Raw genomic sequence first — 14,283 nt, forward strand, 5'->3', positions numbered from 1 at the left:
GTACCTTGTTCCAAAATCCTAGCAAAATCAGAAAATCGTAACTCAACATGCGGTTGTACAGCTGCCTTGTGTCACTTCTTGTTTCACTGGTCTCATTTTCATTGTCTATCATGTCCTTGAAGTACCTCCTCAAGGTACTTGTTGATGGACTTCACTGCTTCTGTCCTTGCACTCCACCTGGTTTCGGACTCCGACTTAACAACAATGGGCACGGCGTTTTTGAGCTTTTTCCTAGTGCTGTGTTGAACGAGAGAAAAACACATAGAGAGCTTCGATGGTTCCAAAAAAACGTGACCATCATTGTATCCTGCTTGGCTGCATGTACACCCACCAAGCTGAGTGAGTGAATGTCACAATTCACAAACACTGCCAGGTTGTTTTTCTCACTTATTCTTTGATTAACACCACTTCTGTGTCCAGCCATCACAGCAGCATTGTCAGAGCACTCTGACTGACAATCTTGTAGTTCCATTTCGTCTTTCTCTAGCTGTTTCAAGATGTCTTAAACCAAGCTCTCAGCATCCTTCTGGCTTATCTGGATAAAACCAAGGAAGAAGGACTCTCTAACATGGACTGTTTTCCTCTCAAAATCAACCTCCACATACCTCACTACTTCTGACATCCTCACGGTGTGCCTGATCAGGAGTCAAGTCGAATATGAGACCATAGTACTTGGCTTTACGAGTGCTTCTCAGTAAACTCTGGCAAACAGTGGATGCCATCATGTGGATGAAGTCGTTCTGGATACCCAGTGACGTTGATCCAGGATGACTTTACAAATGAGTGAGGTGTTCTTTTATGACAGGGTCAAAGATGGCCAGTAGTTTCAGTAAGCCAAGGAAATTTCCCACATTGGAGTCATCATCTAGCTGAGGTAATTCAATGTGTCCTTGCAAAGCCAGGTTCTGAATCACAAGGAATTTTATGCAGTGAAGGATTCTTGTCAAGCTATCATGCCAGTTCTGCTTTTCCTTCTCAATCTGTGACTGAAATACCACGTCAATAACTCCTCTGTTTCCAGCTAAATTACTTTCCACTGTGTGAAGCATTGCCGATAATTCTTGGCATTTTCATGAACACTAATCCTTTCAGGTTCTTTCCACTGGTTGAATCCACTTTTCTGCTCCAATGAGGATTGATGGTCTGACGGGGAATAGAGAAGACAACAGATACAAAATGCAGACTTTTTAGAAGGGGAATAGACCAGCCACGAGCGAGTCACTTCCTCACCATGACCATTTCCCAATTTCCTCTTGAACTAAGTTTTGTTCATTGAGTGGTTATTTGTTGGTAGGAAAGGCCCCTCACTCTTCTGGAAATACATCGAAACCAGCTTTATTATTTCTGTTCTCAACGCGTCAGGCAGAACTGCTTTTCCAGTATCCTTGTCGAACTTCAGAAGTCCAGTGTCATGCTGTTCAATCATCTCTGGTATGACAGTTCGAGGCTCTTTGACACCATCAAGTTCACTAGGTTTAGTGTCATCAGGTTCAATCTCGTCAAGTAAAGTCTCGTCAATAAACTCAGCATCACCACCACCACCACCGTCTTCCCATCTACGTTCTCTGTTGCAGACTCACTCTTAATCTTGTCATACTCGGATTTACCTGACTTGACTTCCTCCTTGGCTAGTGACTCATTTGTACTTGATCCACTTTCGGATTCTAACAAACTTGTAGCAGGTGCAGGCAACTCCATGGAACGTGTTGAACTACTTGTTCTGGGCTTTTCAAAGAAGGGCATGAAGAACTTGCTTCACTTCTTGGCTTCCTCCGCCTTCAACTATCGTCTCTTCTGTCCTTCAGCTCCACTTTCCTTCTTCTTCATGAAGAAATGTTTCATGGTCTTCTTACACAATGCCATGAAATAAGGCCATCCTAGTGCTTCTCACCCATGATAATCAAAGACAGATCATACATCTGAAGAAAATTCTTTTTTCACTATCCAAGGATATCTTCTTTGACTTTAATAGAAACTGCTCAGTGGCGCCCCCCTTCAAGTGGCGCCCAGGGCAGGTGCTGTACCTTCCATACCTTAGATATGCCACGGGGTTTCACTCTCAAATGGTATGACAAACAATGTATTGATGACATGTCACATGATGCTGGAGGGGTTTTGTGTGATAAACGGAAAAACAACAGCTTCTCTATCCAGGTTGATGAGTCAACAAATTTCACAAATAATTGTCATGTTATAGCATTTGTAAGGTTTGTAAATGATGGTAAAATTCAAGAAAATGTTTTCTGTTGCAAACAGCTGACTGAAACAAGCAAAGGCCAAGATATATTTAATGCTTTGTCATCATATCTGGAAACAAAAGGTTTGTCTTGAGGGAACTGTATTGACATCTATACTGATGGTGTCCCCTCAATGGTTGGCTTCACGAGAGGTTTCGTTTCTCTTGTAAAAAAAGAAAATCCTGACGTTGTCACAACACACTGCTTTCTTCACAGAAAATACTGATGTCAAAAACTCTTGGAGATGAAATGAAAAAAAGTTCTGGATGATGCTACAAAAATGGTTAACTTTATTAAACAAAGACCAGTTCACAGGAGAATGTTTAAAAAACTGTGAGACCTAGACGAAGAGCACACCAATCTCCTGCTACAGACAGAAATCTGGCTCTTAGCAAAGGAACAGTTTTCCACAGGGTGTTTGAGGTGAAAGATGAATTGCAAGAGTACTTTCAAGAAAATAGTAGGCCAGATGTTGCTGAATGCTTTGAAGATGAAAAATGGCTGCAGAAACTAGCCTACTTAACAGACATACGAATCAGTTGAACAAGTCTCTGCAAGACTCTAGAGAAAATGCTTTGACTTCATGTGACAAGATTCTTGAATCTAGAAGGAAACTAAATCTTTGGAAAAATCATGTTGCAAAAGGAAATCTTGAAATACTTCAACTGCAGCTTGGGCTTGAAAGTGAGGAAGGATATGAGAAAGTCTCGAGTCTTATTGAAAACTATTTGGAAGAACTGCAGAGCAAAGTTGAAAAGTATTTTCTTTCCTTTCAACACAAGTGTATGACTGGGTGAGGGATCCTTTCTCCGAATCTTCTGCTCAAAGCTTGACTTTCAGAGAAGAGGAAGAACATCATGAGCTGCAGTCTGATCGTGCACTCAAGATGAGATTTACTGACCTGTCCATGGACAAGTTTCGGATTTCTGCGAAAGAAGAGTATCCTGCCATTCATAGGAAAGCAATGAACAGTTTGTTGCCGTTTTCAACTTCTTACATGTGTGAGCAAGCTTTTTCATGTTTAACAAGCATCAAGAGCAAGGCTAGAGATCGTCTCATTTCAGTTGAAAGTGAAATCCATGCGTACTTTTCTCAAGTTCGACCCAGACTTGAGTATTTGTGCAGCAAAAAATAAGTGCAGGTTTCATATGCTAGGCCTATATTTGAGCTTGATCATGTCATTTGGTAAGAAAATGCACAAAATTGTGTCTTAGGCTATATTTTCATTTATATTGCTTTTGCTTATGGTTTTTAGTACTTTTACTATACAACATTGTCAATAAATTTTCATGTTGTAAATATCATTAATTAAAATCAATTTACAACCTTTATCTAAATTAAATTTACTGAGCCTAGCTTTAGAAAAATTAAATCCCATTTTGGCTTAGGCCAGTTATTTAACAGAAATTTATCATGATTGCCTGATGAGTTTTTAAAATTTACGAAACGGAAAGAAAGAGATTAATTTCAAGAAAGGTAAGCTAAGCTTAGTTACCTACAAAAAATGTTGGCTAAAAATCGGTTCTCTACTGAAAAGAGCATTAACAATTATTTTTGGATTACTATATCTACAACTTTCTGATCACGCTCATGTACTGTGAGCTGTAGATATAATCATTTTTACTGAGTAAATACCACCACCATTGAGGCAGAGTTATTAATATAGAAGGGAAAGTGTATAGCAATGAGACACGGAAAAATAAATGACACAAAGGTAACAAACCATAGTGTGTCACATGATTTACTTTGCACTACAGGAGCAGATTAACTTCCAATTACCTGTGCAAACTATACTTTTTCTCTAGCACAAGTCACACTGAATGTCAGATTGAATAGTGGAGCATATCTAATTTATGCAGAGTAAATACTAGATGCCATCAGCAATATTATTTTCCAATAACCTGATGCCGCCAATGTCATGGGTTAATAAGGCACATGGAAGCTGGCATTAAGCTGCCTGAAGAACATCCCATTTGTACTATTTAAATGGATCCCCAATAACTTACTGGATTATTGGTGATTGATGTTGCACAAAGTCAGTTGGAAACAAGTGTGGAGGTCACACTTTAGAGGGTGATGTGGTTGGAAATGTGGTCATATTCTTTCAGCCTTAAGCTTTTATTATGAAATGTGGATGTTTCTCTGGGTCCCCAATACAAAATGAAAACAATTAACCTATAAAACAAACAGATTCAAGTGGCATGATGCCTGCTACTGAAAACTGAGAAGCTTCTAGAATAATACAGCAGTATCTGTACTATAATTACAGGAAAATTCACTGAACAATTTCATGTATGTATGTATGTAAGTGATTATATTAAAATATAAGCAAGCATACGAAATATAAACTACAAGAAAAGTAACAATTCTACACCCCAATTCAACGGTCTATTAGCATATCATTTCAGTCTGTAATTCATGACCACATCGAGGAGAAGCAGGAAATTCTTCATTTTAGTTCAGGGCAGCCAGGGTCTCCACAGTAACGGAGACTTCCTGATAACACAATGTCATATCATCTTGAATGCTACAGCCTCAAAATAGACAAGTATTCTGCAATCACAAAGGCTTTCATTCTCTCCATGGTCAGCTGACCTGCAACTTCTTGCAGAAGATTCTAATGATCAATGCTGCCAACTTTTAACATGCAATTTTTCTAAACATTCTCACTTTCAGCCAACGATTCCTGGCTAACAACTGCTGCTCGAGGATCATGTACCTGGCCCTGGACTAGATAAGTTAACAACCCTGTGTGAGAAGGGATATCCTGCATGAGCATGAGCCCTTGGGCAAAAGAGATTGTTGTTAGGTGACTGAACGATCTGCATGAAACCCAAGACTATAGATGCAGTTGTTGACAGATGGAATTTACCATATTTTCAATGGCTTTGGCCTTACACTGGAGCCGATTTGGGATTTCTCAGCTCGCAATGATATTATTTGCAAACTTGTCCAACAGACACTATATCACCTGCTTGAAGGGTATTTCCACCACTGTGAGTGGAAGAGCTCTCTCTCTCTCCTCCTTTACAGCCGAAGACCCAGGGCCAAGTCTGAATATCAGGGCACCTACCCCCATCCATGCTGCCATGGCTTCCTTCAGACACTCAAAAACCTCTGGAATGGCTTCCACCACTGATGCCTACCCCTTAAGACTGGAGGCATGGCTTCTTGTAGTGCCAGCTGGATTTATCTGATGCCAGCCATTCTCAGGGCTGGGCCTGGCTGATGTGAGCTGAGGCTGTAAACAGCAGCCAGTTCTGACTTGTCATAGTGATCATGCGATTCTGCACTCTGAGCACATCTGTGGGGTCAGGTTACTTGTACATAATTATTCTAGCAAAGGCTTTCTAATGTTTCCTAACTTCTTACCCTAGAGAGTTGAGAAAGAGAAAAGAGGAAACCCAGGTCAGAAAGATAAAGTGGCTAAAAGTGGCAAAGAGCCAAAATGGCTGATCTGAAGATAAAGCTATCTAATACCATGAATATAAAGTTTAAACTATAGGCAGAAACTTCAATTGTTAGCTAATATATAATTTCAGTGACAGGTATGGCTGTGTTTAGGGTGGGACTATAAGATGAAGCTTCCTGGATACAAAATATTTAGGAGTGTTTTGAGTAAAAGGGTTTAACATACTGTTGTTTATATTTAAAACCAGTGTGGTGAGATCTTTAAAAAGGAACATGAGGACATAAGAAGCAAAAACAGGACCAGGCCTTCAGCACTTTGTGACTTCACCATTCAATAGGAGAATTTTATGGAATACCCATTTTTTGCTGTAAGCTTTTGACCTTTGATTCCCTTAATTGTTGCAAAATGACTTAGCCGGTATCTACAAGTAAAAAGGAAACTGGTGTTAGGTACACTGCATACAGCAGAAAGAAAAGTGAACGAGAACAGAAGCAGGGGAGGGAGAAAGGTGGAGCAAGACATCGGAGCCATGATTTTTGGTACTGCATATCAATAGTGTGAAGATCAACTAATATGCATGTCAAAAAGCTTCATAGAGTCATAGTTACAGAACACTACTGCGCAGAAACAGGCCATCCAGCCCAGCTACTTAATGTACAAATATTAATCTCTCTAGTCCCAGTGACCTGAACCCAGACCATAGCCCTCCATAACCCTCCCACCCATGTAACTTTCCAAATTTTTCTTAAATGTTGAAATTAAAATGGCATCCATCACTTCACTTCCACTTGCAGCTTGTTCCACACTCTCACTACTCTCATGTTCCCCTTAAACATTTCACCCTTCACCCTTAACCCATGACCTCTACTTGAAAAAGTCTGCTTGCAATTATACTATCTATATCTATACCCCTGATGATTTTGCATACCTCTATCAAAAAAAAATCACTCCTCAGTCTTCTATGTTGTAGGGAATGATGTCCTAACCTATTCAACCTGTCCCTATAACTCAGGTCCTTAAAGCCTGGCAAATGCTTAAAAATTTTCTTGCCAATCTTTTAGTCTTATTGACATCTTTCCTGTAGGTAGGTGACCAAAACTGTACACAATATGCAAACTAGGCCTCAACAACATCTTATACAATTTCAACATAACATCCCAACTCCTGGGGCTTAATACATTGATTTATGAAGGTCAATGTGCCAAAAACTTTCTTTATAACCTTATCAGCCAGTGACACCACTTTCAAGGAATTATGGATCCGTTTTCACAGATCCCTCTGTTCTCCTAGCAGTCACTGTGTAAGACCTACCTTGGCATTTTTTCTCATGCACACCTCACACTCATCTACATTAAATTCCATCTGCCATTTATCAGCCCATTTTTCTGGCTGCCCAGATCCTGCTGCAAGCTTCGAATGTCTTCTTCACAGTTCACTATGCACCCAATCACCCACAACTTTGCAAATCTTCACTTCAGCACAGAAACAGGCCCTTCACCCATCTAGTCTGTGCCGAACCAATAATCTACCTAATCCCATTGAACTGGACCCAAGTCATAGCCCTCCATGCCCCTCCCATCCATGTACCTACCCATATTTCTTCTAAATTTTGAAATCGAACCTGCATCCACCATTTGCTCTGGCAGCTCATTCCACACTCTCACTATCCTCTGAGTGAAGAAGTTTCCCTTTATGTTCCATTTGAACATTTCACCTTTTACCCTTAACCCATGACCTCTAGTTGCAGTCTCACACAATCTCAGTAGAAAAAGCCGGCTTGCATTTACCTATAAATCTATACCCCACATAATTTTGTATTCCTGTATAAGATATTCCTTCAATAAGGGTCTTAGTAGAGATATTTAAAAAAGTATTGCATTATTTGTATAGAAGCTATATGATTGGTTAACACTTACCTAGACATTTGAATGGAATGTTCCTTATCTATGGGGTATAAAAAGAGCTGATCACAAGGATTTGCCATATTTTTGCTTCACTTATCTTTCCATTACTAGACTTCTGTACCTGCCTATTATTCAATTCTCTTTGTGTTATTAAAGCTTACTAAAACAATTGTGAAACAGCAAGTTTTGAGCTTTTTTTCTGATATCCAAATGAACCTTGGATTAAGTACATCAGAATCTAACAGCTGCAAGCATTGATAGCATTCGTTGCTGTCCACTGTGCCTCCAATCTTGGTGTCATCCGCAAATTTGCTGATAAAGTTTACTACATTATCAACTACATCACTGATATAGATGACAATCTACAATGGTACTGCACCGATACCTGCAGGATTCAACTTGTCACACACCTGCAGTCAAAGAGGCAACCGTCTAATACCACTCTTTGGCTTCTCCCATAAAGACAACATCTAATCCAATCTACCACCTTATCTGGAATGTCAAATGACTAAGTGTTCTTGAAAAGCCTCTTATGCGGGACCTTGTCAAGGGTCTTGCTAAAGCCTTTGTAGACAACATCCACTGTTTTGCAGTTATAAACTTTCTTGGTAACTTCGTTGAAAAGCTCTATCAGTTTGGTTAGACATAACCTAGCACCCATAAAGCCATGCCGACTATCCTTAATCAATCCCCGTCTTTCCAAATATCTACCTATCCAATCTCGTAGAATACCTTCCAGTAATTTACCCACCATTGATGTGAGGCTCATCAGCCTATAATTACCAGGCTTAGTATCAGAGTCTTTCTTAAAAAAACAGGTCAATTTTAGTTACTGTCTAATCCTCTGGTGCCTCACTGATAGATAAGGACATTTTAAACATCTCTTCTGGGGCCCCTGCAATTTCTGCACGAGTCTCCCACACATCCAAGGGAACTCCTTGTCAGGCCCTGGGGATTTATTCACCCTAATTTGACTCCAGACGACAAGCACCTCCTCCTCTGTAATCTGTATACAGTCCATGACCACACTGCTGATTTGCCTCATTTCTATAGACTCTGTGTCCATCTCTTGAATTGAATTGACTTTATTTCTTACATCCTTCACATACATGAGTAAAACTAGTTACATTATGTCTCCATCTAAATATGCAATGTGCAATCATAGTAATTTATAATAATATATAATAAATAGAACAGTCAATGTAACATAGAAATACACTCAAATCAGCGTGAGTTAATCAGTCTGATGGCCTGGTGGAAGAAGCTGTCCTGGAGCCTGTTGGTCCTGGCTTTTATGTTGCTGTACCATTTCCCAGATGGTAGCAGCTGGAACAGATTATGCTTGGGGTGACTCAGGTCCCCAATGATCCTACAGGATTCTTTTTACACACCTGTCTTTGCTAATGTCCTGAATCATGGGAAGTTCACAACTACAGATGTGCTGCGATTAAGGGAGGTACAGTTCCCACAACAGGCAGTGATGCAGCTGGTCAGGATGCTCTCAATTTTGCCTCTGTAGAAAGTTTTTAGGATTTGGGGGCCCATACCAAATTTCTTCAGCCATCTGAGGCGAAAGGGGCACTATTGTGCTTTTTCACCACACAGCTGGTGTGTACAAACCACGTGAGGTCCTCAGTGATATGGATGCCGAGGAACTTAAAGCTGTTCACCCTCTCAACCCCAGATCCATTGATGTCAATAGGGGTTAGCCTGTCTCCATTCCTCCTGTAGTCCACAACCAGCTCCTTTGCTTTTGTGACATTGAGGGAGAGGTTATTTTCTTGACACCACTGTGTCAGAGAGATGACTTCTTCCCTGTAGGCCACCTCGTTATTGTTTGAGATAAGGCCAATCAATGTAGTGTTGTTGGCAAATTTAATTAGCAGAGAAGATTTATGGGTGGCGACACAGTCATGGGTACACTGGGAGTAAAGGAAGGGACTTAGTACACAGCCCTGAGGGGCTCCTGTGTTGAGAGTCAGAAGGGTGGAGGTGAGGGAGCCCACTCTTACCTCCTGCGGTGATCTGATAGGAAGTCCAGAATCCAGCTGCACAAGGTAAATACAGGTGCAAAAAATCCATTTAACAACTCTCCCATCTCTTTTGGCTCCATGCATAGATGACAAGTTTGATCTTGCAGAAGACCATTTTTGTCCCTTGTTATCCTTTTGCCCTTAATATAAGTATTTGTTGAAACCCTTGGGATTCCCCTTCACCCCCTTGTCTGCTATAATAACCTTTTGCCTTCTTTTCACCTTCCTGATTTCCCTAAGTGTTCTCTTGCATCTTCAAGTACATCATTTGCTCCTTCCTGCCTCTACCTGCTACATGCCTCCTTCCTTCTTCTTCTTAACCATAGCCTCAATATTTCTTGAAAAGCAAAGTTCCCTAAACATGTTATCCTTGAATGAATAAACTCTTCCCAGACTTCCAGCTGGTTACAGGTATCGATTATAACCGACGTTTCGATAACAAACTCGAGGAAGATGGCAGAGTTTGTCATCAAAATGTTGGTTATAATTGATTCCAGAACCCGGCTGGAAGTCCGAGAAGCATTTATTCATCACTTATGACGGGAAAGCACAAGATCCTTTTTCATGGAATCCTTGCCTCTTATTCTGACAAGAGCATACAAAATCTGTACTCTCAAATTTCCACTTTTGAAGGATTCTCACTTACCAATTATGTACACGTTTGCCAGAAAACAATCTGTCCCAGACCACACTTGCCAGATTCTATCTGATACCATCAAAAATGGCCTTTCTCCTAGTTAGAATCTCAACCTAAGGACAGACAGGCTTCCTCATAATTACCTTGAAACTAATAGCATTATGGTCGCTAGATTCAAAGAGATCCCCTACAAAAACTTCTGTCATCTGCTCTGTCTCATTCCCTAACATAATACCTAGTATCACACTCTCTCTAGCGGCAGGGTCAAGCGGAAGGATCCAGGTAAAAAGCGATCCAACTAAGACCTCAACAGCAGAGCTAGTGGAAGGTGATTACTCATCACAATAGCAGTGAGGGCAGAGGAAGGCCGCAGCAGTGAAGGGCTCCCAGTAGTTTTGCATTCTATGCCGCTGGACCCTGACCCCGATCTATCCAGGACCGTGCAGTAGCTTCCTGCGCATGAGCCTCCCCATATTAACCAAAGCCATACACAGGCATTCTCCATTAAAGAAATCCACCCTAACATCCTGGATTAGGCCCTGTAGCTATCACCAAGTGGCAAAATGGGCAGGATTCTGATTTCTGGAAGCCCCTCGGAATACGTGGATCCTGGATCATCCTCTCCAGCCAGCTGAACACCCATCAATAGACAACCCCTTAGGATAACATCACACTCGACTCAAGTAATCATGCCACTCTACTACCACTAAGGGTGGCTGAACACCTCACCTCTGCCCAGCTGTTCCCTGTCAGCCGACCAGCACGGATTCCTTTTGCTCAAGATTCCGAACCTAACCAAGTCAGAGTAATTAAGAAAAAAACATAAAGGAGGGAAGTAGCAAGATATAAATATCCTTGACCGGAAAAGAAAGTCAACTTCAGTGAAAACAAAGCAGCCCAAATAATCCAGAGAAAAGAAGCATCCATGAACTACAGCAGCAAACATTCAGCGTGTTTGGCAATATGGTCATAAAGCATTGCCCTTGAAAGATAATCTGCTAGTTGTGAAGTGGTTTAGGATCTCCTGAGGTGACACAAACTTGCTGCATAAATTGACCTGTTTGTTTTCTCTCAACAGATGCATGGATTACTCACTCTCAGGCATGTTATAGTTCTCAGTGTAAAATCAATACAGACTAGGATTAGGGTTAAACCAAATACAAAAACAAGTTGTTATTACCTCCAAAGGAAATTTTTGCCCATTGATGCTATGTTCTGAGCCCTCTGATACATTACACCTTCCCCAGTGGAACATTATCTTGCCTGCTTTGTATATGGAATCCATGCCACCACCACTGATGTAATAGTCATCCGTCAGGTTCACTTCCACTGCAAACCAAGAATAAAGACATACACTATGGTGAATATATCATATGCTCCGCTGGGAACAGACATCGAAGAATGTGTTCAAATTGTTCGATGCTAAGGAAATTGAAATATTAAGAAGTAAAATGTAACCAAATCCTACTTTGATGGATCTAAATTCAGCATTTTTATGTAGAATTATTGAAATAGAAAATCAAACTGCACCTGTTTTTCCATTATTGTGAATGATGACACTTCCATTCGATACACGGTCCCAGCCATCAAAGAAAAGCATCTGAAAATTCACATTTACTGGTATGATATCCTCAAGGATATCAATGGGAGACTGCTTAGGCCCTTTGCAACTTGGATATTTCTTCGCCCAGTTTTTTTGATTTAAATGACCTGAAGAAAAACATTTTTAAAAATTAGCACACTAGTCAATGATTATGTCAAAGCTGGATTACATCTCTGAATGGGAGGGGGGAGAAGGTGAAATCACTTCTGTATCTGGAGAAAGCCCTCCAATATTTTGTCTGATGTAAGGAGTCTTAACAATGTCAACTGTTCCAGAACTCAATGCAGAGCCCTCCCCTCACAAAAAAGCATTGAGGACTTAAAGTATTTACATATCAACATATAATCAGAAAAGACTAAAGACAACTGTTAACTAATGTAACGTGGATGTAATTCAGTCAAGGAATTCTAAGTGATTCATAACAGAAACATAGGAAACTCCAAAAACTTAGCACACGTTGGACTCTGATGTTATCTCATTGACAGACTTTTCAGATTATTTTATATTATTCCTATTTGAACTCCAACACATTTTACATTCATTTGTTTTTGATGTTGCACAGCTTTAATCTTCTAATGAACCCAGTAAGTTTAAAGGGTATGCAGGAATGGGGGCCCTGGTGGGTTTCAGAGGAAAGCAGAGGAGATCACCTGTCAGCTAGATGCTGAAGCTTTAAGCTTCCTGGGTACAGTAGTTGGGTACAAGCAATTTGGAATCCAGTCACACCCTTGAGCATTGTTTCATCTGTGTGATATTGAAATTAAGGTCACCTAATCTGCCCAGTAGAAAGTAGATAGAATTACAATTCTTTTCAGTGTGTTTCCAAGTCACCAGATAGTCTTTCCATTAGCTTTATTAACAAGCAGCTGCATGGATTGACGGTGAATGAGAGACTCTTAGATAAAATAAAGCACCTTACACTTTGCACCTTGACATAGAAAACACTTAAGCATAAATGAAGGCCAAAGAAAGAACAGGTATTTAAAGTAGGAGTTAAAGATTGTTACAGATTTGTTCAATGTAATCGTGCACCCATAGCATTGGATGATTTACCAGAATCATGACATTATACCCATTTGTGAGTCTGGGTCATCAGAGGGGCAGGGCTAGCAGCTCAATGTTCCATGGCTCGGTTGTTTTAGACATGGTAGAGTGGGGGGGGGGGGGGTTAAAGGGGATGGGGTGGCATTACCAGTTAGGAAAAATATCACAGCAGTGCTCAATCAGGACAAACTGGAGAGGTTGTCTACTGAGGTTTTATGGATAGAACTGTGGAATAAGAATCAGACAGCCATAATAATGGGTTTATATTATAGACCACCTGACAGTCCATGGGATTTAACAGAGTATATTTGTAGAGAGATCGCAGACAGTTGCAAGAAACTTAAGGTTGTGATAGTAGATGATTTTAACCTTCTACATACTGACTGGGATTCCCATACTGTCAAAGGACAGGATGGGAAAATGTTTGTTAAATGTGTTCAGAAAAGTTTTCTTGATCAGTACAGAGAAGTCCCAAGAGAGTGCAATACTAGATCTGCTATTAGGGAATGAGACAGGGCAGGTGACAGAAGTTTTTGCAGGGGGACACTTTGCATCTAGTGAACATAATGCTATTAATTTCAATGGACACGGAAAATGATAGGTTTGGTCTTCGAGTTGAGATTCTAAATTGGAGAAAGGACAATTTTGATGGATGATTGGAGAAAGGTCCTGGTAGGTGTGGATTTGGGACAGGTTCTTTTCAAGCAAAGGTGTACTTGTTAAGTGAGAGGCCTTCAAAAGTGAAATTTTGAGAATACAGAGTGTATGTTCCTGTCAGAATAAAAGGCAAGTGTAACAGGGCTATGGAACTCTGGTTGTTTGACAAATATTAAAGCTCTAGTCAAGAAAAAGGAGGTGCATAGCAGTGTTAGGCAGGCAGGAAGAAATGACTTTCTTGAGGAGTATAAGAAATTCAAGAGAACAATTAAGAAGGAAATCAGGTGGGCAAAAAGAAGGCATGAGGATGCTCTACCAGACAAGGTGAAGGAGAATCCTAAGGGCTCTGACAGAGCAAGAGGACAGCAAGGGACAAAATTAGTCTTCTGAAAGATCAGAGGGGTAATTTATGCATGGAGACAAAAGAGATGGAGGAGATCTTATATGGATATTTTGCATCTGTACTTACTCAGAAGATGGACACAGAGAATATTGAAGTAAGACAAAGTAGCCCTGAGGTCATGGACCCTATACAGAGGAGGAGGTGTTTAGTGTCTTCAGGCAAACTAGTGTGGATAAATCCCCAGGCCCTGGCAAGGTGTTCCCTTGAAACCTGTGGAAGGCCAGTGCAGAAATTGTATGGTCCCTAGCAGAGATATTTAAAACATACTTAGCCAGAGGAGAAGTGCTGAAGGATTGGAGGATAGCTAATATTATTTTGTTGTTTAAGAAAGACTCTAAGAACAAGTCTGGAAA

The 14,283-nt window shown here is 40.5% G+C and overlaps 1 protein-coding gene across 4 annotated transcripts in view; it reads right to left on the reverse strand.

The window, feature by feature from the left end:
- The window catches only part of ptprz1a (protein tyrosine phosphatase receptor type Z1a), a 258,925-nt gene that overhangs the window by 128,041 nt on the left and 116,601 nt on the right, over positions 1-14,283 (reverse strand). For all 4 annotated transcript variants that reach the window (XM_059977946.1, XM_059977944.1, XM_059977945.1 and 1 more), the window contains exons 3-4: positions 11,754-11,933; positions 11,404-11,552 (exon numbers count right to left, since the gene is read on the reverse strand). In XM_059977946.1, coding sequence (XP_059833929.1) covers positions 11,404-11,552; positions 11,754-11,933 — 329 coding nt within the window. The remainder of the gene's footprint in view (positions 1-11,403; positions 11,553-11,753; positions 11,934-14,283) is intronic.

Source organism: Hypanus sabinus, chromosome 8 (assembly GCF_030144855.1).
Source record: "Hypanus sabinus isolate sHypSab1 chromosome 8, sHypSab1.hap1, whole genome shotgun sequence".
Classification (NCBI taxonomy): Eukaryota; Metazoa; Chordata; class Chondrichthyes; order Myliobatiformes; family Dasyatidae; genus Hypanus; species Hypanus sabinus.